The sequence below is a fragment of the Megalops cyprinoides genome, chromosome 14 (assembly GCF_013368585.1).
Source record: "Megalops cyprinoides isolate fMegCyp1 chromosome 14, fMegCyp1.pri, whole genome shotgun sequence".
Lineage (NCBI taxonomy): Eukaryota > Metazoa > Chordata > Actinopteri > Elopiformes > Megalopidae > Megalops > Megalops cyprinoides.
In genome coordinates, this window is record NC_050596.1 from 13,972,025 (window position 1) to 13,998,103 (window position 26,079).

A 26,079-nucleotide genomic window follows, 5' to 3' on the forward strand; every position below is an offset into this window, starting at 1 on the left:
ATGAACTCCCCTTTACTATTCCCTAGGAGAGGCACTGTGTCCTTGTCTAGTGGGGAATTTCTACACTGTCATATCTCACTGAACTTCATTGATGGACTGCCCCGTACTGACACTTCTTTACCAAAAAACAATCAGCTTTTCGGCTCAGAACCGCTGAATAACGAAAGTGGCACAATAAAAGCAGTGCGACAAGGGGAACTCCAGCGTGGCCTGCGTGAAGTCAGGAGCGAGCAGCGCTGAACTCTGACCTTGTCTGCGCAGCTGGTGCTGCTGCTGGCTGTCCTCCTCCTTCGCTGCGCACAGGGAGCCCTGCAGCTGCTGCAGCTGCTCCTGGTTCTGCAGGCTGGAGATGCGCAGCTGGGCCTGCAGGTTGTGCACCTCCGCCAGCAGGCTGCGCCGGTCTGCGGACAGGAGCTGCTCCAGGGACCGGTGCTGCTGCTCCTCCTGGAGGAAGCAACACCCAGGTAACGAAAACCCCAAGACTACCATACGCCTGCCTCTGCTCCAAACACCCACGCTTTTACCGCATTAGCCATTGATCACCATTCATTTCTTTAGGGGCAAGAGAATGGTTCAGCATCTAGTTTAGGCTCAGAGACCACAATATAAGTCTTACCTCACCTTGTCAAATGCAAACCTGGAGCAAGTAGAGCTTCATTTGAATACCATGGGGAACGCATTAAATAAGAGACCTGTTCTGATACCCAGTCAGCTTTGTGCCTTTTTGTTCTTCTTCACTGGAGCTCCTTGCTTTGGCACGCCTACCTGCTGTCTGAAGAGCTGCTCCAGCTGGCTCATGAGTGACGCTGGGTCCAAGACTCCCTGTGCGCTCATCATGGAGTGGAGCTCGGACTGCAGAGAGTGCCTCTCGCTGTCAAACACACTGCGCACGGCCTGCAGCAGCTCCATTCGCCAGTCCCCGCCGCCGCCCATCTGCGCACACAGGCACAACATTACTGCACCGCCCGTCTGCGCACACAGGCACATTACTGCACTGTCCCCATCGCCCATCTGCGCACACAGGCACATCATTACTGCACCGTCCCCACTGTCCGTCTGCGCACACAGGCACATCATTACTGCACCGCCCGTCTGCGCACACAGGCACATCATTACTGCACCGTCCCCACTGTCCGTCTGCACACACAGGCACATCATTACTGCACCGTCCCCACTGCCCGTCTGCGCACACAGGCACATCATTACTGCACCGCCCGTCTGCGCACGCAGGCACAACATTACTGCACCGTCCCCACTGCCCGTCTGCACACACAGGCACATCATTACTGCACCGTCCCCACCGCCCGTCTGCACACGCAGGCACATCATTACTGCACCGTCCCCACCGCCCGTCTGCACACGCAGGCACATCATTACTGCACCGTCCCCACCGCCCGTCTGCACACGCAGGCACAACATTACTGCACCGTCCCCACTGCCCGTCTGCACACACAGGCACATCATTACTGCACCGTCCCCACTGTCCGTCTGCACACACAGGCACATCATTACTGCACCGTCCCCACTGTCCGTCTGCGCACACAGGCACAACATTACTGCACCGCCCGTCTGCACACACAGGCACAACATTACTGCACCGCCCGTCTGCGCACACAGGCACATCATTACTGCACCGTCCCCACCGCCCGTCTGCGCACACAGGCACATCATTACTGCACCGTCCCCACTGTCCGTCTGCGCACACAGGCACATTACTGCACCGTCCCCACTGTCCGTCTGCACACACAGGCACATCATTACTGCACCGCCCGTCTGCACACACAGGCACATCATTACTGCACCGCCCGTCTGCACACGCAGGCACATCATTACTGCACCGTCCCCACTGTCCGTCTGCGCACACAGGCACAACATTACTGCACCGCCCGTCTGCGCACGCAGGCACAACATTACTGCACCGTCCCCACTGCCCGTCTGCGCACACAGGCACATCATTACTGCACCGTCCCCACTGTCCGTCTGCGCACACAGGCACATCATTACTGCACCGTCCCCACTGCCCGTCTGCGCACACAGGCACATCATTACTGCACCGTCCCCACTGTCCGTCTGCACACACAGGCACAACATTACTGCACCGCCCGTCTGCGCACACAGGCACATCATTACTGCACCGTCCCCACTGCCCGTCTGCACACACAGGCACAACATTACTGCACCGTCCCCACTGCCCGTCTGCGCACACAGGCACAACATTACTGCACCGTCCCCACTGTCCGTCTGCACACACAGGCACATCATTACTGCACCGCCCGTCTGCGCACACAGGCACATCATTACTGCACCGTCCCCACTGTCCGTCTGCACACACAGGCACAACATTACTGCACCGTCCCCACTGTCCGTCTGCACACACAGGCACAACATTACTGCACCCTCCCCACTGTCCGTCTGCGCACACAGGCACAACATCACTGCATTATCTCCGCTGTCCGTCTGCGCACACAGGCACATTACTGCACCGTCCCCACTGTCCGTCTGCACACGCAGGCACATCATTACTGCACCGTCCCCACTGTCCGTCTGCGCACACAGGCACAACATCACTGCACCGCCCGTCTGCGCACACAGGCACATCATTACTGCACCGTCCCCACTGTCCGTCTGCACACACAGGCACAACATTACTGCACCGTCCCCACTGCCCGTCTGCGCACACAGGCACATCATTACTGCACCGTCCCCACTGTCCGTCTGCACACACAGGCACATTACTGCGCCGTCCCCACCGCCCGTCTGCGCACTGACACTAGCTTTGTTAAGTACCTTGTTCATTTCACTTAGCTCATGTAAACATCTACAGAAAAAGCAGACTTGAAAACACAATGGTCTGTAAAACCTATAGAAAGGTCTTTCATAACTGAGCTCCTCGGCATCAGCTCTAAAGCCTTACATTCAGGGGCCCCGCGGCTGTACTGACCTTCAGCTGTTTGTCGGCCATCTTGCAGAGCAGCTCTCTGAGTGAGAGGACGGTTTCCTGCAGGGCCCGTTTCTCGCTCTGCCAGGTGTGGGGCGGGGCCAGGGGCGGGGCATCGGGGGCTGGCCGCTGAGAGAGGGCTAGGACCCTGCACCCTTCCTGGTACACCCGTTTCAGCAGCCCCTGGGGGAAAGCAAACACCCTGTGCTGAGGGGTAGCTCCACGCAGCTTACACTCCAGACACTGTGCTTCAGGGAAGCCCCACAAGGCACAGCTCTCGGACACATCCTCCCTCAGGTGACAGGGCTACTTCTGTTGTCACTCGACATGCACAGAAATGAACAAGCTAACCTGAGGCAACACAAAGGCTGCAAGTACATACAAAAAATGGACAACGCCATGCTAAACAGTAGCTGAATTTCTGTAAACCCATTCCCAGATGTATCCCATCTTAAGTCGATAGAGGTGTTGAGGTGTGGGGGGCTCCTGGCTGTACCTGCAGCTCAGGTGAGAGCAGCTCTTCATTCTGGTCCTCGCTCTCCGCCGCGCTGTCCGTGTGGTCGGCGGGGGCCATGCCACGGTTTTGCAGGTACTCCACGAAGTTGGAATCCAGGCGCTCGGTCATCGCCAGCTCCACATTCAGCCTGGTGCCCAGCTCCGAGCTGACGTCTGCATGCCAACAACATCAACGTCAAGTAGTGGCACAAGGCTCAGTCCCTACCTGCAACAGCACTAATACTGATCCAATGAACACCGCTTGTATATTTACACAAAGTGCTACAAATAGTTGACTAGGCCAAAATAGGGTGTTCATCATAAGCACAGTGCCTGCCCCTTCAGTACTCACTGCTGCCGTATCCATCGCTGGCCCACTCCGGCACAGAGAGCGTGGAGGTGGAGCCCACAGGGGAAGTAGAGGCCGGCAAGTCCAGCGCATCAAGCTCCTTCACCTGGAGGATTTTCACAGGACAGATTTAGCAATGCATTTCAGGCTAAGCCCTACAGAACCACTAAACCATGACCGCGTTCCCCGCTCACGCACCTTGTCAGCATCCAGCGAGTCCAGCCCCGAGAGGCACTCGGAGGCCAGGATGGAGCCCGGGGAGGGGGCAGACGGGGAGCGCAGCGCCTCGGGGGGCAGGCTGCTGTCCCTGCACAGCGGCGAGGCCTTGATGTGCAGGTCCAGGCTGGCGTTGTGCAGGGCGCTGAGCTCGGAGAGGCGCGAGCTGTGCAGCGGCAGCGCCGGCTCCTCGCTGCAGTCCAGCCTGCGCAGCACCTCGGGCGACGGCAGCGAGCCGTCCCGGGACAGGCGCGACAGGAAGCCGGGGGCGGGGTCGGGGTCCCCGCCCAGGCCCGGCAGGCTGAGGCGCTCGCGGAGCTGCTCCAGCTCCCTCTGCTGGTAGGACACCTCCTCCTCCTGCACGGCCAGGTCCTCCTGCAGCCGGCGCAGCTCCGACTTCAGACGCTGATTATGGAACTCAAGAGCGGCGAGGGCTTTGTCCTTCGTCTGAAAGACACGACAAGGGCAGACGCAACTGCTGATAACGCAGCCTCAAAACTATTCACTTCAAATCAGATCTATACAAAACTATTACATCTAGGTCAGCTCAAATTGAAGGACGATATACTCATTTCTCACAGAAACAAAAAATATTTCACAAACATGTCAAGTGTGTAGCTGAAATAATTCATAAAACCTCATATCACAGAAACTGCATAACACTGTGAGAAGAAACTTCACGTCTACACACAATGGAGGTTAGATATGGTAGGTTATTATCCTTTCTGAACCACGACTCCTTCCCTGTGCTGCGTGTCAGAGAGAGCGCAGACAGAGCCTTGCCGTACCTGGCCTTCCTCCAGCAGCTTCTCCGCCCTCTCGGTGCTGGAGCTCAGCCCCTCCTTCACGGCGGCCAGCTCCGCCCTCAGGGCCTCATGCTCCACCCTCAGCTGGGCCAGCTGCTCCTCCCTCTCCCTCAGGGCTGCCTCCGCCTTGGCCAGGGTCTCCTCGGCGCACGTCTGAGGAACACACATCACAGTCAAACACTCCCCGCATCACTCATCCCAGAGCGTCAGATGGGTCACCTCCAAAACCACGTATTTTTAGCGCAGGTCATCTAATTTCAGCTCTTCTTTTGGAAAGAGACTTGGGGCTGTAAAATGAGCTGGAACCGACTCTTAATCAAACACAGCTGGCAGTTCTAAAGCGCTCCACACCGGTTTCCTGATCCTGGCGATACGTCAGCACCCAGTCCTAACTGCCAGCAAGCATAGGGGAGTTGTGTTTTTTCTAAAAAAGCAGATGAAGTTAAAATTCTACAGAGAGGAGCGCAGCTCCTTCTTCCCCCTTCCCTGAAACCACTTCCTGTTCCTCTGTGAGTCAGACTCTTGCCCACCCGCCTGCTCAGTGACTGCAGTTTTCCAGACCACAGCCCAAATGCTTTCAGGACTAAACACTGTGTACCATTGCCTGTGCTTCCATGTAATTACATCCAGACAGGAGAAGCAGACCAAAGCAAAAGATTTAAGCCATTGTGATCCTGCGTTACAATAAATACTTACGAGAGGTATTACCAATACGATTGCTGTATCAGACTGTCACTACTTTAAAGGGCTCATTCCTAGGTGGAGGGTAACAGCTGAATTTTTGCAAAAGAACTCGGAATTTATGAAGAGCAAAACTAGGTAATTAAAATGAGACTAGACCGTACAGTTCTGGTATAAATTTATATTTGTGTACTTATACATAATGAATTACGCTTGTACCACGGCAATGAGTGGGCAAACAGACTCACCAGTACTTCTTTCTGGGCCTCTGCCTGTTTGGCCACTCCTTCTTCCAGCTGGGATCTTAGTTCCTGTATTTGAGCGCGGTTTGATGTCACTTCCCGTTTCAGCCTCTCGATTTCCTCCTGCAGCCGGCCCTCCTGCTGCCGCAGGGCCTGCCGCTCGGTGAACAGCTCCTTCTTCGCCGTCTCCAGGTTGCGGATTTCCGCCTGGTCCCGGGCCTTCTGCTCCTCCAGGTCGGCCAGCGCCTCCTCCCCGCGCTCGTCCGCCGCCCTCAGCTGCAGCTGCAGCTCCAGCAGGCGCGCCTCGCGCTGGCAGGCCTCCTCCTCCAGCTCCCGCACGCGCTCCGTCAGCGCGCCGCGCTCCTCCTCCAGCTCGGCCAGCTTCCGCCGCTCCTCCGCCAGGCTGAGCCCCAGCGTCTGCAGCTGGCCGCGGTAGGTGTCCTCCTGGGTGTGGAGCAGGCGCTGGATGGCCTCCTTCTCGCCGGCGGCCAGGTCCAGCTGCGCCTGCAGCTCCCGGAGGCGGGCGCGGGAGGACTGCAGGCTGTGGCGGCTCAGCTCGTGGCACAAGCTCTCCTCCTGCCCGCCGGGGGGCCAGAAGTCCTGGGGCTCGGGGCTGTGCTCCTGGGAGTCGCTCACCTCGTGCCGGTTGGGCCCCAGCTGCGCCAGCTCCTCCTGCAGCTTGTGGATGACCTCGTGCAGCTGCTCCACCTCCTCCTCCTTGTCCTGCCGCAGGCGGGCCTGGTCGCTGCGCAGGTGCTCCACCTGCGCCCGCAGCTCCTCCACCTCCTCCTGCTTCTCCTCCGCAGCCTTGGGAAGCGTGAGAAACAGGAGAGCCACTCACAAACCCACACACGTAGTGCAATGGGAACCATAACTATCAACTTTCTTTAACAATCAAACTCTGAGCCGGTCAACCAGAAACCGCCTGTTCCGACTGGTCATAAAGCTCACCTGGTTGTCCCTGCAGGCGTCCACTTCCTGCTGCAGACGGAGGATCTGCTCATTGAGGTGGTCGATCTCCTGGTTCTTCTCCTCCAGCAGGGCCGAAGGGAACTGCGTGGCGTCCTCTCCGTCGGCCTCCTCCACTCTGCGCAGCGCGCTCACAGTCTCCTGGGGAGGTTCAGAGTGACAATCATCTCAAGCGTTCATCTAAACTGAGCACAGATCCATTCTCAACTGGCCACCCCCCTCGCTGGACCTCAATCCCATCAAACATTTGTTGTTTGGACTCAAGGAAGTAGTTCGCAAACATACAGCAAGAGATGTGATGGACCTCGAAGCATCCTGCAAGGAGGAACAGTCACAAATCCCTGAGAACTGATACTATGAGCCAACACACCTTCACTGCATTATACGGGTTTCAGTTGACTGCACATCCTCACTGTGTATTTAGCTTAACTTGCTAATTCCTTATCAGAGTCCAGAGCTGGGCTCTGCTATACCTTGAGAGAGCTGATCTCGTTCTGAAGCTGGGAGACGCAGATGGAGTTCTGCTCCTTCAGGTGCTCCAGCTGCAGGTGGAGCTGCACCAGCTCCTCCGCTTTCACCTGCAGGTCCCTCTGCACCTGCTCCAGCTGCTCCGTCAGCACCTCCACCTGCCAGACAGCAGCCAACCACAACAAATCACAGGGACATTTAAAAACAAAACACACTGGGGCCTGGTGTGGACTGCAGAACACTGTACTACCCACAGGGATATTCCAGTACGGTCAAGTATGAAAAGAATAAAAACACACCCCTTTATACATCTGCAGTGTAGGAGAAGACTTTATACTCCGTATGCACAGCTTATCTCAGCTGGTGGCTCCGAAACAGATCTGCACCCAGATCTGGGTGCACCCACCTGCTGCTCCTTGCTGTGCAGGGTCTGCTGCACCGTCTCCAGCTGCTCCTTCAGGGCCTGGTCGCCCGCGCCCTCGGGGCAGCGGTGCCGGGTCTCGTCCAGCTTGGACTGCAACGCGGAGATCAGCAGGCGGTTGGAGTACTGCTGCTGCTGGAGGGCCTCTTTGTCCTGAGGGCAGAGGGTTACGCAAAACACCTGGGTAAAAAAAGAACGATGACACGCTGCACGCGCTCCAACACACACAACTGCAGTGTGCTGTTTACTGGGATTACTAATGGACATTATCACGCCAGCATGTGGCCATTTTTTAGTCTGCACTCAGTAAAACTCAGTCTTCACCATAGTGCCAAACGATCTGTTTATAAGGGGTTACCTCCCTGCTTGCCTATAGTGGCCAAGATGAAGGCTTTTTATTTTTAGTTGTCCAGGTGTCACAAAAACATGACGTTAGAGACTTAGGGATCATCATTGGGGATTAAGAAAAAGAAAGACGTTTTTAAATTTGTAGTATGTCTGGGTTGGTTATGGCTTCATGCAGTAGGGGTCAGTTCCACCAAAAATTTCATTCCCAATCGAAACCCTACCTACCACAACTGATCAACATAACTGAAAAGGATGTAGTACCTGCAACAGCACTACAGAGAGGCACAGTATCTGCAGTAACTCTGGGAAGGGACACAGTATCTGCAGCAACTCTGGGAAGGGACACAGTACCTGCAGTAGCTCTGGGAAGGGACACAGTACCTGCAGTAACTCTGGGAAGGGACACAGTACCTGCAGTAGCTCTGGAAAGGGACACAGTACCTGCAGTAACTCTGGGAAGGGACACAGTACCTGCAGTAACTCTGGAAAGGGACACAGTACCTGCAGTAACTCTGGGAAGGGACACAGTACCTGCAGTAACTCTGGGAAGGGACACAGTACCTGCAGTAACTCTGGAAAGGGACACAGTACCTGCAGTAACTCTGGGAAGGGACACAGTACCTGCAGTAACTCTGGGAAGGGACACAGTACCTGCAGTAACTCTGGGAAGGGACACAGTACCTGCAGCAGCTCTGGGAAGGGACACAGTACCTGCAGTAACTCTGGGAAGGGACACAGTACCTGCAGCAGCTCTGGGAAGGGACACAGTACCTGCAGTAACTCTGGGAAGGGACACAGTACCTGCAGCAGCTCTGGGAAGGGACACAGTACCTGCAGTAACTCTGGGAAGGGACACAGTACCTGCAGTAACTCTGGGAAGGGACACAGTACCTGCAGTAACTCTGGGAAGGGACACAGTACCTGCAGTAACTCTGGGAAGGGACACAGTACCTGCAGCAGCTCTGGGAAGGGACACAGTACCTGCAGTAACTCTGGGAAGGGACACAGTACCTGCAGTAACTCTGGAAAGGGACACAGTACCTGCAGTAGCTCTGGGAAGGGACACAGTACCTGCAGTAACTCTGGGAAGGGACACAGTACCTGCAGTAACTCTGGGAAGGGACACAGTACCTGCAGTAACTCTGGGAAGGGACACAGTACCTGCAGTAACTCTGGAAAGGGACACAGTACCTGCAGTAGCTCTGGGAAGGGACACAGTACCTGCAGTAACTCTGGAAAGGGACACAGTACCTGCAGTAGCTCTGGGAAGGGACACAGTACCTGCAGTAACTCTGGGAAGGGACACAGTACCTGCAGTAACTCTGGGAAGGGACACAGTACCTGCAGTAACTCTGGGAAGGGACACAGTACCTGCAGCAGCTCTGGGAAGGGACACAGTACCTGCAGTAACTCTGGGAAGGGACACAGTACCTGCAGTAACTCTGGGAAGGGACACAGTACCTGCAGTAACTCTGGGAAGGGACACAGTACCTGCAGTAACTCTGGGAAGGGACACAGTACCTGCAGCAGCTCTGGGAAGGGACACAGTACCTGCAGTAACTCTGGGAAGGGACACAGTACCTGCAGTAACTCTGGGAAGGGACACAGTACCTGCAGTAACTCTGGGAAGGGACACAGTACCTGCAGTAGCTCTCTCTCGCTCTTCCTGGCCTTCTGCAGCTCTTGCTCCAGCTGGCCCATGGCGCGGTTGGACTCGGCGCTGCTCAGCAGAGCCTGCTCCAGCTCACGGATCCGGCCCGCCATCTTGTCTATCTCCTCATTCTGCTCAGCTAGGTCCCTCTGGTACTGCTCTTTGGTCAGCAGCAGCGTGTTGTAGTCCTCCATCTTCTCCTTGATGGCGGCCTGCAGGCTTTCCACCTGGGAGGGCGACAGGCTGGTAAGGGCTGTGCACAACAGACCGACGAGCTAAAGAGCTTTACAAAAAGAAACGTTTAACTCAGAATCTCATATCCAATGAGTCGCGGTGCCCTAAAGAAACTATCTACTCTGACAAATCCAGTATCAGTCTCAAAGCAAACTGTCAGCATACTGGGCAAATAAACAAAAAAACATATTGCTACCATAGCTTCTACACATCCAACTTGCACAGAAACTGCGTTTTCACAGTTCAGCTAAATAACTCCAGCTAAATAACTAGCACATTAGAATTTGTTAGTCAAAGCCTAAGTGGGAGAGTTTCGTAATCTAACCCTTCTACCCTACATTTCTCACCTGCACACTATATTAATCTCAGGAGGTTGTGACAGACAGACGGCATGTTACAACGAGGGGTTAAAAAGAAAATGGTTACGAAGAGATCAAAAACTAAGACCGCTATCAGTCTAGCTCTACAGCCACTAGGACTACATCTGAGCCATTCCACAGGGGTGCACGGCAAATGTTACAAAACAAGTGAGGGAGACGCCAAGCTTTCAGCCGGCAAAGCATCAGCGTGGCGACAGGGCGACCTTAAAGTCTCTTTACATCAACTTTCCCCATCACTGGCTTCATCAGGCCAAATGAAGGCTGCTGTAGCTCAGACCCCAATTTTCTCAATTTTGCATCACATGGTCACAATTCCTCCTATCACTGTGATTTTTAACAGCCAGTGGGATGGAGTTAATGGAAAGGTGTGTAAAACGCAGCTAAAGAAGCGGTTTGGATTTATCTGAGCGGTGATCAGATAAATCACACATATGCACTACAAAGGGAGACCATGCACAGCAGCTCCTGACAAGCCGAGCGTAATACTATACCTGGAGAACCAAGTCCTCAATCTATAACGGGATCAAAGAAGAGAACAAACATGGTGAAATAAAGTGCTGGAAATAACGCCAATATTCATCTGTGCTTGCAACTGTTACATGATGCATTTAACGACCATTTAAATGCATCATTTGCATTTAACCATTACCTAAACTCATGTCTGCTAAAAAAGGTCACACTTTGTCTTTTCATGTGTCACACTATGTCAGTGTCTGAGAACACACCACACACAAAGACACACACACAGCTGTGGGGAGGACTTTACCTTCTGCCCTCCGTTGCCGCCTCCAATGTAGGGTTTGGATGGCTGTCTCAGCTGGGCCTCCAGTTTCTTGATCTCCTGCTGAAACTCGTCCCTCTCGTGTTCTCGTTCCACTGCTTGCTCCTGCAGGTGCGCGCGCACACACACACAAACACACACACACACTCAGTGTTTTCCTTCGAACCTCTGGCTGTTCTCCCTCTCGGAACAGGTTCATCCAGACATTTCAACAGCAGGGAGGACGTTTTCAACAACCAAGCACTTTAGGAATCTATGCGATTCCAACACAAAGCAGTGTTCATGTGGGAGAGCTGCAGGGGGAGTTCTATGACAGAGTAATCTGACACACAATGCATTGTCAATCTGAGTGACTTGCTGTGTGTTTGGTAAATCCAACAAAATACTCTGGACTTCAAATACAGTGCATGCAAATTACCAATAAGATTGAACAGTATGTAGTAATTTAAAATGCTGGAGTTGAATCAGTCATGTTCTGATGCTGTTAATAGGAGCTCAGCTGAGTGCATTGAAGTGTACTTAGAAAACCTTTTGAATGCTAAGGATATTTCCCAAACAAAAGAAGAAAATAAGCGGTTTGTTCCACTTTATCTAAGCTTTATTTTACAAGGTAAGGTGAACATACTTCACAATGAAGACCTGGGGAATTATTTGCAGAGATTAACCTGGGGCATTACCAAACAGCTAGATTATGACCACAGCCAGAGCCCAGAGGAGGCGACTCACATCGATGAACTGCCGGTGATGTTTGAGCTGTTTCTCCAGGGCCTGGATTTGCTGCTGGAGGTCCTCTGTCTGGGTTCTGCGCTGCACCTCCAGCTCCTGCCTGCAGCTCTCCTGCTCCTCCAGCTCGCTCTCCAGCAGCTTGAGCCGGGATGTCAGCCCGCTGCGGTCCTTCTCTGCCTGCCGCTGCACGTCCAGCTTCTCCTGCCCCAGGCGCTCCGCCTCCTCCATCAGGGCTGCGGAGGGGAAAGTGGCTCCATCAGGAACCCTCCCACACACAGCAACCCATCTTCATCAGGCCCCTCCCACACACAGCAACCCGCCTTCATCAGGCCCCTCCCACACACAGCAACCCGCCTTCATCAGGCCCCTCCGACACACAGCAACCCGCCTTCATCAGGCCCCTCCCACACACAGTAACCCACCTTCATCAGGCCTCTCCCACAAACTGCAACCCATCTTCATCAGGCCCCTCCCACAAACTGCAACCCATCTTCATCAGGCCCCTCCCACACACAGCAACCCGCCTTCATCAGGCCCCTCCCACACACAACCCATCTTCATCAGGCCCCTCCCACACACAACCCATCTTCATCAGGCCCCTCCCACACACAGCAACCCACCTTCATCAGGCCCCTCCCACACACAGCAACCCATCTTCATCAGGCCCCTCCCACACACAGCAACCCACCTTCATCAGGCCCCTCCCACACACAGCAACCCACCTTCATCAGGCCCCTCCCACACACAGCAACCCGCCTTCATCAGGCCCCTCCCACACACAGCAACCCACCTTCATCAGGCCCCTCCCACACACAGCAACCCACCTTCATCAGGCCCCTCCCACAAACTGAAATCCCCCTGCATCAGCCCTCTCCCCCCACGCTAGCACTCTACCCACACCAGCACCCTCATAGCCCCTCCCCCCAAAACACTGCACTCCACCCATATCAGCCACCCTCCATTAATTCACCCATTACTGTGCATTCATTCACGATGCAAAACTGCTTGACTGAATAACTTCAAGCAACTGATCAATCTGAACTTTGATTTACCCAAACATGCCATGCCTTTTTTTCACAAGTGGATAGAGGATTTAAAAACACAAACAGGAGTTTAACAATTACTGAATGTATCTAACTGCATGACACGGCTGTCTCATACAGCCCCTGAAGTTACACTAGATTAGTTAATCAAGAGAGTGAAGAAAGTCTCAGAAAACAGGCACACACATCACATCAAGCCCGTAGCCAGAATTACAAACCTGGGTCGTCTGCAACATCACAATGGCCTACAGAACAGGAAAACAACTCCATTACCCAGGGCCACTCCACTATTACAGCTGCCCCACTTCCATGCTGCTGCATCTATTAAAAGGCCTTTTATTCGAGTACAAGTTACATAATAAGTAAAGCAATACCCTCCTACCCCTTGACTCACCCCTTTCGGTGTCTCCCAGCCCCCCGGAGATGGCCTCTCTCTGCCGAAGCAGCAGGGCATGTTCCTCACTGAGCTCCTGGAGTTGAACCCGCAGCCCCTCCAGCTCCGCCGCCAGCCGCTGGGTCTGCGTTTCCTTCTGCTGCAGAGCCTCCTCCAGTGCTGCCTTCTCCATCACGTAGCCCTCCATCAGTCCTGAGACACAGAGCCACAGACAGAGACACAGACAGAGCCCTGAGCCACAGACACACACCCCTCCCTCCATCAGCCCTGACACAGACACGCACCCCTCCCTCCATCAGCCCTGACACAGACACGCACCCCTCCCTCCATCAGTCCTGAGACACAGACACGCACCCCTCCCTCCATCAGTCCTGAGACACAGACACGCACCCCTCCCTCCATCAGTCCTGAGACACAGACACGCACCCCTCCCTCCATCAGTCCTGAGACACAGACACGCACCCCTCCCTCCATCAGTCCTGAGACACAGACACGCACCCCTCCCTCCATCAGTCCTGACAGACACACACCCCTCCCTCCATCAGTCCTGACACAGACACGCACCCCTCCCTCCATCAGTCCTGACACAGACACGCACCCCTCCCTCCATCAGTCCTGAGACACAGACACACACCCCTCCCTCCATCAGTCCTGAGACACAGACACACACCCCCCCCTCCATCAGTCCTGAGACAGACACACACCCCTCCCTCCATCAGTCCTGACACAGACACGCACCCCTCCCTCCATCAGTCCTGAGACACAGACACGCACCCCTCCCTCCATCAGTCCTGACACAGACACGCACCCCTCCCTCCATCAGTCCTGACACAGACACGCACCCCTCCCTCCATCAGTCCTGAGACACAGACACACACCCCCCCCTCCATCAGTCCTGAGACAGACACACACCCCCCCCTCCATCAGTCCTGAGACAGACACACACCCCTCCCTCCATCAGTCCTGACACAGACACGCACCCCTCCCCCATTAAACCTGAGAAAAAGGGCCACTACATTCACCGGAAAGACACTAACTATCACAAAGTCTTCAATGAGACAGCTATTTATGCCTGATTCCATGCAGGGAGTTGAGTGTTGTTTTAAAATCTCATACCCAGACTTTCTTTCTGTGACCTGGCCAAATCTAAACAAAATGAACTAAAAAACAAATTTTCTGCTTTCTGACATACTTTCATCAACATGTACAGCAGCAGTCATTAGTATTATTTAATTTTACCCTTGACCACATTTTAGTATAATAGTAAATACATCAAAATTATAAATGAACACAAATGGAATTATACACTGACAAAAAAGTCAAATCAAAACTCTTGACTCTTCAAAGCAGCCAGAAATTTAAGAATAATTTTTTTTGGACAGAAATTCATACACAGAGAAACATATAGTGAAGTTGATGCCTACAAAACAAATGTCAAGTATTTAAGCTCTTAAATCAAAATGTCTTTGAATGCATGTTTCCCGTTTTCTTAAATCAGGTGTGAGCATGAATGTTAACTGCGGCAGCGGCAGCGTCAGTGCCGGCACCAGCTCCTGCAGCGAGTCAGGGGAGCTCCTCACCTTCAGCCTTGTGCAGCTCCAGCTCCAGCTGGCTCTTCAGCCCAGCCTCCAGGTCGAGCTGCTGGAGGAGCTGGCGCTGGTGCAGGACGAGCTGGGCGGCGTCCTCTCTGCCCTGGCTGAACTGCTGCTCCAGCTGGGCCTGCACTCCCTGGGTCTGCTCCAGCTGCAGAGAGAGAGAGAACCAGCACTGAGCTCAGACACTGACCGCTCTGTAGAGCTGGAAGCAGGCCGACCCGCTCCTCCCCGGCCGCCGCCCAGCCCATGCGGCCACGCGCCTCACCTGCGAGGTCGACTCGGAGACCAGCTCCAGCAGCTTGTCCACGGCGGAGCGCAGGCGGACGCAGGCTCCGAGAGCCATCTCCTGGCCCTCGGGCTCCAGCTCGGCCCCGGAGAACAGGCTTTCCGACAGCCTCTGCGACAGCTCCAGGCCCTCGTCCGTCAGCGCCGACCACAGGCTGCTGTCGGGGCCGCCGACTCCGCTCTCACACTCCTCTGCTGGGGGGAGAAGAGCCGATCGCTCACAGCTAATACTGCTCCGAGTCTAAGCCACAGGGGGGCGGTAGCACTGCTTACCTTTGTCTTGTGGGCCCTCGCTTCCTTTACGGGCTACCCTGCTGTCCATGAACGAACCGACACGCCTGCTGATCAGGTCCTCGGTTGCCATGTTAACCTGCAGCACCTCCAATAGCACCTTCTGCAGCCGCTGGTGGGCCTGTTGCAACTCGCTCCTGGGGTGACCACACACATGCCTGATTTCAATGTCAGAGCTGGGGTGGCACATTTCAACATTCCAAGCAAAAATCTAACCGACCTCAAGTGGACGGAGTATAGTTTCTGGTCTGAACCCGAGACATTTCCATAAGTTTCTTTCTTACACTTTAGTTAGAATTCCTGCACAGTCGTAATGTCTGCTTTTGACTGGGATGAAGCAAGAACCATTTTAATCACAAAGGCCACCGACACTAACCTCAACTCTGACAGCCACCTGATGCTCTTTCCCCGTGTTACTGTACTCAGATCAGCTCTGACAGTCTCCTGATGTTAACCTCTCCTGTGCTGCTGTACCTAGGCCAGTCCTGATAGCCAGCTGGACCTCACCTCTCCTGTGCAGCTGTACTCAGGTCAGCTCTCAGCATGTTGAGCAGGTTCTCCCCCTCCTGGTTCTCCCTCTCTCTGCGCTGCAGCAGCGTCTCCAAGGTTTCCATTTCCGAGCGTTTCCCTTCCAGCGCCCCCTGCAGGTCGGTCACCTCCGCGCGCATCTGGGGCAGAGGCAAGATAGAGGCCAGTGACAGGAATCCGGTCATCACAGCGGCACCGCTTTATGAAATCATTTCGCCATGCTGTTGAAAGGGCAGCCAGCAGACTGGTAGAGCCACGCTTGTTTTTGAGTATCCTAATCAAGGACACAAACAGGCTGCACCTCTCGCCAGCGGATTCATTCAGCTTTTCAGAAAGCGAAAAAAGGATCACACTTCCAGTTCCAACAGCTTCCTGCTTGTTCCCAACCCACCAACAACAAAAGAAAAGATTCTCCAGCTGAAACTCTCTGCAGTGCAACGCATGGGCAAACATTAACGTGGGAGTGCAAACCCTGAAGCACATCGACTCCCCCAACACCTGCCCGCAAACAGAGACGCAACGCTGTCACCATGGCGACGCCCAACAGAGCGCAGCTACAGGGAGAGCCGGCCAAACTTTCCACCCTCCGCTGCATCCCTCAGCCTTAGCATTCTGCCCCCGTTTCCACAGCCCTCCCCCAACGCAAAGCCGGCGCCGTGGCAACGACATACACACGCTTCCAGGCAGAGAAAGCTTGGGAGGCTTCAATTCCCATTTCAATTAGCAGGTGAGAGGAACCAGGCTCACACCGTACACACGAGCTACCATTCACTGCTGAATATGATGGACCTAATGCAGGAGCACTGTGGGTTTTAACCTGTCATCCCCCTTTCAACACAGGACAATCCAATCACTGCTGACAGCTCTCACACTGCCTCAGAAACATTAATCCCACTCACCAAGCAGGGCAACTGGCTACAGGCGCCAGAGTGGGACAGAGGGTACAGTCTGCCACAGCCAAGTGCTGGTAACGATTACTGATAAGGACAGGTGGTGAGAGGAGGCTGCCAGCCCAGTGGCCCCACCGCCCTCCGTCCCTGGAGGGGGAGGGATCTTATCCCTTTAGTCAGACGTGTCTGCACCAGCCTGGAGAGTCAGACCAGTCTGAGCACGCCCCAGACAGGACGTTACCCACAGTACCCTGGGAAATGCATCTAACAACATTCAAGCTTTATTAGAAACAACCCCGGATTGTAAGAAGTCAATGAGCGGCACAATAACAGCATATTCATTTTTTACAATCCAGTGAATACTTGAAATAATTAGTGCCATTCAGAAGAGCAGCACTATGATAGGACTCCCAGATTGAGAGATATTTCAAATCATGGTTCACCAGCCCAGTGATACAGTGCCAACAAACAGGATCAACGACGATGGTTGAAAAAGAGTAAAAAAAGTGTGCCAGAGTCTATCCATGTGTGCGTGTGTGTGCGCGTGTGCGCGCGTGTGTGTGTACGCGTGTGTGGGCGTGTGCCTGTGGGGGCCTGTGTGTGCGGGCGCGTGCGTCTGCGCGCTGCAGTACCTGCGAGTTCTCGGCCTGCTGCTCCCGCAGCTGCTCGTTCAGCAGGTCCATGCTCTCCTTGTAAACCTGCTCTTTGTGTTCACTCTCCTCTCGGGCAGCAGCGCTCTGCAGCTCGGCCTCCTCCTGCGACCCGGGCACACGGAGTCAGTCTCACCCTCACAGCGCTCGCTAACTGCACATCCGACCACACAAAGGCTAAAATCCACAACATTTGGTCACTCCTCACGTGGTGCCCACTTTTGTTTTTCCCCAAATGGAGAAGGGATTAAGCAGGGATAAGGGGGGTAATCCTAGGAATGGATTCATATTCCCCTCCAACAAACAGTACACTTGTGTTTCAAAGCCACTCCGGCTGTCATTGCAAGCCAAATTAAAACACAAATGAAGGTGAGCTGCCCAGAACATGTTACACTTGACCTGCTGCTCCACCTCCCCCCTGCTGTGTTGGTATGTCCCAGCTGTGGCCCCTGCGGTTAAATCCCCCCGCCAGTAATCTGACCTTCAGCTGGGCGACCCGCTGCTGGAGACGCTCCTCCGCCTGCCGTTTCAGCAGCTCCGCCTCCTCCTGGAGACGCAGCTGCTGCCGTGACGCCTCCGCCCCGGTCTCACGAGCATGGGCGTCGCGCAGCTCCTGTAGAGGGGGGGGTGTCACACGCGCTCATTAGCACCGAAAACGTGCAAACTCAGCATTGTCACTTTCCTTCCCATATGACAAAACCACTGTCAGGCAATACCACATCAAGGCAAACAAGCCATATGCTGTTAAACACATACATACACTCACAACCCAGTCTCCACTGACAGTCATGCAGTACCACTGAAACAGCTTGATAATACACTGCACTCCCACTACAGAGCTGACTGCAGCTCAGAATATAGCACAGAGAGATTAGCGACACAGCACAGCAGGCAGCGGTGCTTTAACGCTGCATTAAACGGCCTGGCGCAGCCGCCCCCCTCTGCCCCACCCGCGCACCTGCAGCTGCTGCTCGTGCTGGGCCCTCTGGGCGGCCTGCCGCTCCTCCCACCGCTGCACCTCGGCGCCGTGCAGCTCTCTCAGCTCCTGCAGGGCGGCGCTGTGCTGCTCGTCCAGGGCCAGCAGCTCCTGCCGCAGGGCCTCCAGGGCCCGGCATCGCTCCGCCTCCAGAGCCTGCTGCTGGGACGCGAGCGCCCCCTCCAGCTCCTCCTGCCAAACAGCAGGGGGGAGAGTGACGCAGGGGACAGGCAGGGGGGGTGCAGAAACAGCTCCATCTCACACACACACGTACCTTAGACACATTCACATAGACATCTTACACACACACTTTATACAGATACATGTGCACACACACCGCTTACACACATACAGACATACATACATACATGTACAGACAGACAGACAGACAGACACACACACACACACACACACACAAATACACACAAATATAAACACACCACTCACAAGGTTTATAACAGTGTTAATAGGGCACTGCGAACTTTGTGTTGACACAGTAATTTCTTGGTTTAATTTTTAAATTCTCACATGCAGGGTTAAAATTAAACTCGCATATCCCACAAGTTTGTCATTGCTGAGCCATTTCAGTAACCTGCTTTCCTATCACTACCGTTTACTTTTTTCAATCTTTTTGGGAAGGGTGTGGGTGCCCACAGGATTATATACTTATAGTCCTTATAATCTGCAGTATAGATTACACTGCACAGCAACATGAATGACATGAAATCTTTTCCATATCTGGCATCACGTGTTACTGCATCTGTCACTTCAGGTTTGGCCACTAAGTCAAGGTTTAGATAGAGGTATAATACGTATGTAAACATACTCATTCTATACATATAAAACTAATCAAGAGAAGCCACTGTTCTTTAGTGCATGTCTATGACGTATACTAACCTACAGTGCAGTCAGTCACGATCCACACAAACTTGTCATACAGCAGACGCTAAATACACATCAAGGACTGCCATTCTTTTATAAGCTAGAGCTTGTTCTTACACTCCACTTATGCTTAATCGCGTGAAAATTACTCATTACATACAAACAAAGCAGATTTCTGTAGTGCTTTTCAGGAGCTATCAAAAGAAACAATGACAATTGCACATGACAAAAGGAGAACTCTCTACAGAGTTAGTCAGTGCGGTGTCCCAGCCAGCTGCTGCAAAGGCAACGTGTGGTGAGCAGCACATCACTTCCTACAAAATTAGTAATTATAAACTCAAAGCCATGGGTTTCCTGACCTTTAGTCCCGTTTTCACTTTACAACAATCATCTTGTCTTGATATATCATCACGCTCCAAAGACAAAAAGTGTTCAAGTCATTTTTAAAGAAGCAGGATTGAACAGCAGGTGCTAGCAGCACAAACGAGGCCGTCTAGGGAGTAAGCCATTTTTGTGTTCAGGTAAACCCCAGAGGTGGGGGGGGGGGTGGGCTGGTGACGAACACAATGGATGATGCAACACACACACACACACACACACACACACACACACACACACACACACAGTGCACTGAAGACACAGACACAAACTCACGTTTACCGTTGTTCCTGCACTCATTCAGAAAGGAAGACGCTCCGCTCTGCCCTCACCTTGTGGGCGTGGCTCAGCTCGGCCGCCATGGCGGTAAACTTGTCCACGTGCGCCTGGGCCAGCTCCCTCCTCAGCTTCTCGCTGACGGACAGCAGCTGTGCGCCGTGCTCCGCCCGCTGCCTCTCCAGCTCCGCCCGCTGCCTCTCCAGCTCCGCGGCATGCTGCCTCTCCAGCTCCGCCCGCCGCCTCTCCAGCTCCGCGACATGCTGCCTCTCCAGCTCCGCCCGCTGCCTCTCCAGCTCCGCGGCATGCTGCCTCTCCCTCTCCTCTCTGCCCTTCTCGCACGAGTCCCTCAGCTCCCGCAGCCTGCTCTCTCCTTCGTCCCGGATTGCCTGGATCTCGGCCAGGTAGGTGGTCTCCAGGGTGTCCATGTTGGAGAGCATCCTGACCTCCAGCTCCTCCCTCTCCTTTTTGTACCTGCCCTGAAGCTCCGCCTCCTGGGCCTCCAGCTGCGCCACGTTGGTCTCCTGCAGAACCGCCTGCAGGGAATCAAGCTCCGCCCTGTGCTGGCCTCGAAGCCCCGCCTCCAGGGAATTTAGCTCCGCCCTGTGTTTTACACGAAGGTCCGCCTCCAGAGAATCCAGCTCCGCTCTATGTTTCTTACGAAGGTCCGCCTCCAAAGACTCTAGCTCCGCCCTCTGTTTGCCACGAAGGTCTGCTTCCAGGGTTTGTAGCTCCACCCGGTGTTTGCAATGAAGATTCTCTTCCACAGATTCCAGCTTTGCCTTGTGTTTGGCACAAAGATCCGCCTCCAGAGATTCCAGCTCCGCCCTGTGCTTCTCTTCCAGCTCCAGTTGTAGTTGCTCCAGTCTGTGCACGTGCTGGTTCAGCAGAGCCTGCTGGGCCTCCACCTCCTCACTGTGCTTATTCTTCAGGTCCCTAAGCGCAGCCTCCTGCTGCTTCTGCTCTTCCTGGAACCTGCAACAGGTAAACCCATCGTCAGAACGTCCAGATCAGTCAAATTCATCACCAAGGCACAGATATGTCTATACGAGCAGTGCCATAAACGCCATAAATGGCATTCCGTGAACTAAGAGAGAAATTCAGAATACGACATGCACAAACCTGCTTTAAGACAGACTTTAACCCTCCCTTTCTTACCTGTTCTGGGCCTCCTGCAGCCGGGCATTGAGCTCTTCCACTTCCACAGCCATCGTGCTCTTGGCTGCCTGGAGCTCACTCTCAAACTCTGCCTTAAGCTTCTGCCTCACTGCTTCGACCCGGGGGCTCTGCTCATTCTCCAGACTGTCCTCTAGGGCGCGCAGTCGAGCCCGCTCCTCCTCCAGCTGCCGCTGCAGTGCCAGCCTCTCCCCTTCCAGCTGCTCTCGCAGGGATACCAGCCGCTCCTCTGCCTGGCCCTGGAGCTCCACCCTCAGCTTGGACAGCTCTGCCTCGTTCCTCTCCCCCTCCTCTGTCCGGGCCCGCTCCACCTCCACCCGCAGCTGCTCCGCATGGTCCTGCTTCAGCTGTCATTAAAACATGTCACAACATTGCACTTCAACCACTTCAGAGCAGAAAGCAACTGCATTTAAGTCTGCACCTCTTTAAATCAAACAATGACCCGTTTTAATGACAGCAGGGATAGGACTAAAGACGCTGCAGTTCTCAGCTCACTGAGTACAGGTCCAGAGCTCACCTCGTCCTGGGCCTGGGCGAGGAGGTCGCTGTGTTCCTCGCTGGCCTGTTTCAGCGCCGCTGCATGCTCATTTTTCAGTGTCGCCATCTGGGCCTCCAGGTCCTGGATGTGCTGGGTCTCAGAGCAAACCTGGGAGAGCCGGGCCTGGTTCTCCACCTCCGCACTCTGCTGCCGCAGCCTGGTGAGCTCTGTAGGGAGAGAGGGAGGGGTCAGTGTGGACAGACAGGTTCCTGGAGAGAACAAACGGAGCAGACTGAACACCAAACTAGAACATACCCAAATTCACGAACGAAGGACAAGCGCATGCGATACCGAACAAACATTCAAATTCACAGTCAAATCATAACCGCATTAAGAGCAGATAAAAAGATGCTTTTTGTCTCAGTTAAGTGGAGTTTAGCACCTTTGACATGGCTGTCAGAGAGTCTGGCCCTCTGCTGCTCCAGCTCCAGGGAGTGTTTGGTCTTCAGGTCCTGGATCTGAGCGAAGTAGCGGTCGGTCAGGTCAGTCTTCACCTGCAGGAGCTCCTCCCTGTACGTCAGAGCCATGCTGGCCCTCAGCTGCTCCAGCTCCTGCTTGTGCCTCTCTTCCAGAAGCTGCCGAAGAGCATTCATCTCCTCCTACCACACAGAGACATCACACGCATTTCAGAGGACAGCAGGGCGGTCAAAGCTTTTTCACAAAATCACCAAGCAAATTCCACCCAAAACAGAACAACTAACTGCTTCAATTCAAGCTGCAGGGAAAAAGTTAAGTCATTCCATCTGCATTGTAATGGATGCCACCGAAGCAGAAGCACACACTGACATTATAGTTCGCAAACAGCTCTTTTAGGTAACTCTTTAATGTGATGAATGCACATGCAGCTGCAGTGGTACTGCACCTTGTGTGCTTCCAGTTTGCTGGTGATCTCTGCAAGCACGTCACTCTTCTCACTCTCTTTTCCTTCTGAGAGGAAGCTGGAGAGACAAGCACATCCTGGTTATTTCCCAACCATCAGTATCCACTGTTAGCTAGACGTGCATGATGAGCTGCTGTGGCGTTTGCTGTGTGCGGACGCGGGCGAGCAGACCTTGCATCGCCGGTCTTGAGCACGGAGTCCTCCAGGGCTCCCTCCACCAGCCGCAGCTGCATCAGGGCGATCTCCTCGCGGTAGCTCTCCTCGGCGGCCCGCAGCCGCTGCTCGAAGTAGGTGCGCAGGTTCTCCAGCTCGGCCTCGTTCTGCTCCCGGATGTCGCGCCGCTGCTGGGAGAACTCCTGCTTGAGGCGCTCGATGTCCTCCACCCGGGACGAGCGGGCCAGGAGCTCCTCCCTCAGCTCTGCGGACACACACAGACACATACACACACCCTGCTGAGCACCGCTCCCCCGACAGCAACACAACCACAGAACTCAGCCACACAACAGGAGGACAAACTCCTGTACCATCGCAATGGCGCTGTTCTTACCAGGATATGCGCGGCTCTTCGGTGATTAACTTTGTCATTCTGCCAATGTACATTAAATGAACGCTGTAATGATTGCATAAATGAGCAGACAGGCTGCAAGACTCCTTAAATGGCTCTTACCCCCCAGCTCCTGTCGACTGGTTCTCATATTCTCCAGCTGGGACCACAGATGGGCCACTTCCTGCTCTGAGCTCGACTTCAGCGCTGCGTGATCCGCCTGCAGCTTCTCCAACTGACGCATGCACACACACATACACACAATGAAAGAAGACATGGTGAACATAACCGCTAGACTAAGCAGAGATCATCATTATAGATGATTACAGATGATGAAATACTCATGTTCCCGCTTCAGAGCACAAGTCTGGTATGCAGTGAACAGGTACGCAAATCCATCCTCACCTGCTGCTGCAGCTGGTGCTCTCGCTCTGCGCTGGCCACGCCCTGCTTCTCCAGGTGCTGGGCGTGGGCCTGCTGCTCCTGCAGGACCACCTTATGGCTGGCCACCAGCTCCTCCACAGCCCCTGCAGAGAAACACATCTCACTATCAAACATTACTAGCTCATGTTACAGCGGGGAGCCGATGTGAGCACGCAGCTCCATCCTTGAACATGCTGTGATGGGAGAATGAGAGGGTTGGTCAGGCCGCTGCAGCTGCTGCAGCATTAAGCCACTGTGGTAAGAGAAGAGAGCAGCATGGTGACTCACTGGCTGCCGTGTCTCGATCGGAGCAGGCCTGGCTCAGCTCCTCTTCCAGCCACTGGAGCTCCTGGCTCCTGGAGGCCTGCAGCTCCTGCAGCTCCTCCAGCTCAGCCCTCGCGGCGGTCAGGGCCTCCTGGGTCTGCCTCAGAGAAGCCTGCAGCTCGGACTGGGCCGTCTCCGACTCCCGCAGCCAATCCAGCCTCAGAGCCTTAGGGAGAACGGGACACACATACAGGCAGCGTCAACCAGAGCTTACCTCAAGAGGCATCACGCTTACGCACACAAACTGCATGGGAAGGGTATGTTTGACAAGGCAATGCCACGTGTCTACAGTGCTGTCAGTTGAAAATAAAATGTGCCAGAAAATCATAACTGCCACTAATAATCAATAGTGCATTACCATTATAACAAAGGAAATTTTACTGCATCATATGTTCCTCTTCAGACTCCATCCCCTTGGCCAAAGTACAACTCACATTCCCCTTTTTGTGTGGTCTTACTGTAGGGTAGTTTGTACTGCCATACTGCACTTCCATACCACACTTGTGTTCATTAATGTGTGCGTGGGGTTTCTGCAACAGTACTGTGTAAGATGTATGTTCAGATGTGGTCAGTTGTGTCCTGTGTGTTCTGTCTTCTGTACAACTTCTTACACGCACTTTGTCGAGAATGATATATAAACAAAGGGAATGAAGCATCTACCAAATCACAAAATATACATTTCGACAACTGGGACATTGGCAGTTAAAGAATTCCACACAGTGCCATTTACCTCTATTTTAGTGGACTCCTGCTCCTCCATCCCGGCCTTCTGCGCTGACATTTTCTCTTCCCAGGCACTTTTCAGCTCATCTGAAAACAAAACACGCCAGCAAGCACAACGATGCTTTACACTGCCATGAAAACTAAACCAGCTCAACATCCGAGAGGAGGAAATATAACTACTTCTTCCTTTTGAAATGTAATTCATTGCTAATGACAATACTATTAAATTTAATGTTTTAAAGAGAACATTTTTAAGATTTAAGCAGACAACATAACATGTGCCTTTTACACCATCTCTTCTCTTGTCATTTAAATTAGGCATATGACAAATGTGGAAAGAAATAATACGCATTAATCATGAAATATATACACATATAAAACACAACTGTCATATTTGCCGCTGTTGTCATTCTGTACTACCATTAACCTTTTTATTACAACTATTAATAACTACCTACATCCGTTTTACCACGTCCTGTAACAGATGACTCACGAACGTAGTGGCTAAACACGGTTTATATAGTGGAAAAGTGAACAGCGAAGAGCTCAGCTAATGCTGCCATGTTGGAAAAATGGACCAACAGAAGATGATCAAAGAAGAGGGTGATTCTCAACCAGTTCTTAAATAACTAGCTAGCGTAACTCCTCGTCAATTCACAACTGCAGCCAAGATGACTTGACCCACTAAGTGAGAACTTTAGCAAGGCAACCGGCATGGCGCAACAGTTTGCCACTGTATGAACTGGCTGCAGCTCATGCGCCGCGCTCCGCTCACCCAGGTCCCGCTGGTGCTGCTGGCGGCCCTGCTCCTGCAGCCGGCTGAGCTCCAGCTGGTGGCGCGCCTGCAGCATGGCGCTCTCCTGGGCCCACTTGGCCCGCAGGCTGGCCTGCAGCTCGCTCAGCGCCGCCTCCTTGTCACGCTGCAGGTTGCTCTGGCTCAGCTCCAGCTGCGCCGTGTGCATGTTGTTCAGGCTGAGACGCAGCGCCTCCAGCTCCAGGGACTGCTGGGTCTGCAGAAAGGGAGGCATCGTGCTTACTCCGGTCACACTGCCAGCGGTGTGCTCGCTCCCTCACTCACACTGCCAGTGGTGTGCTCGCTCCCTCACTCACACTGCCAGTGGTGTGCTCGCTCCCTCACTCACACGGCCAGTGGAGGACTCGCTCCCTCACTCACACAGCCAGCGGTATGCTCACTCCCTCACCCACACTGCCAGCGGTATGCTCGCTCCCTCACTCACACGGCCAGCGGTATGCTCGCTCCCTCACTCACACGGCCAGCGGTATGCTCGCTCCCTCACTCACACGGCCAGCGGTATGCTCGCTCCCTCACTCACACTGCCAGTGGAGGACTCGCTCCCTCACTCACACTGCCAGCGGTGTGCTCGCTCCCTCACTCACACTGCCAGCGGTATGCTCGCTCCCTCACTCACACGGCCAGTGGAGGACTCGCTCCCTCACTCACACAGCCAGCGGTATGCTCACTCCCTCACCCACACTGCCAGCGGTATGCTCGCTCCCTCACTCACACGGCCAGCGGTATGCTCGCTCCCTCACTCACACGGCCAGTGGAGGACTCGC

At 54.0% G+C, this 26,079-nt stretch overlaps 1 protein-coding gene across 1 annotated transcript in view; it reads right to left on the reverse strand.

The window, feature by feature from the left end:
• The window catches only part of pcnt (pericentrin), a 43,699-nt gene that overhangs the window by 6,655 nt on the left and 10,965 nt on the right, over nucleotides 1-26,079 (reverse strand). The window contains 33 exon segments of the mRNA XM_036545609.1: nucleotides 249-444; nucleotides 766-933; nucleotides 2,942-3,121; nucleotides 3,435-3,607; nucleotides 3,786-3,888; nucleotides 3,981-4,445; nucleotides 4,787-4,957; nucleotides 5,734-6,534; nucleotides 6,679-6,837; nucleotides 7,170-7,322; nucleotides 7,571-7,738; nucleotides 9,575-9,811; nucleotides 10,690-10,710; nucleotides 10,965-11,084; nucleotides 11,706-11,938; nucleotides 13,143-13,334; nucleotides 14,723-14,885; nucleotides 15,003-15,450; nucleotides 15,821-15,981; nucleotides 17,364-17,486; nucleotides 17,863-17,994; nucleotides 18,340-18,549; nucleotides 19,950-20,868; nucleotides 21,052-21,416; nucleotides 21,587-21,774; nucleotides 21,990-22,206; nucleotides 22,470-22,545; nucleotides 22,659-22,905; nucleotides 23,155-23,266; nucleotides 23,437-23,558; nucleotides 23,743-23,944; nucleotides 24,509-24,588; nucleotides 25,277-25,511. Of these exon segments, the coding sequence (XP_036401502.1) occupies nucleotides 249-444; nucleotides 766-933; nucleotides 2,942-3,121; nucleotides 3,435-3,607; nucleotides 3,786-3,888; nucleotides 3,981-4,445; nucleotides 4,787-4,957; nucleotides 5,734-6,534; nucleotides 6,679-6,837; nucleotides 7,170-7,322; nucleotides 7,571-7,738; nucleotides 9,575-9,811; nucleotides 10,690-10,710; nucleotides 10,965-11,084; nucleotides 11,706-11,938; nucleotides 13,143-13,334; nucleotides 14,723-14,885; nucleotides 15,003-15,450; nucleotides 15,821-15,981; nucleotides 17,364-17,486; nucleotides 17,863-17,994; nucleotides 18,340-18,549; nucleotides 19,950-20,868; nucleotides 21,052-21,416; nucleotides 21,587-21,774; nucleotides 21,990-22,206; nucleotides 22,470-22,545; nucleotides 22,659-22,905; nucleotides 23,155-23,266; nucleotides 23,437-23,558; nucleotides 23,743-23,944; nucleotides 24,509-24,588; nucleotides 25,277-25,511 (7,540 nt within the window).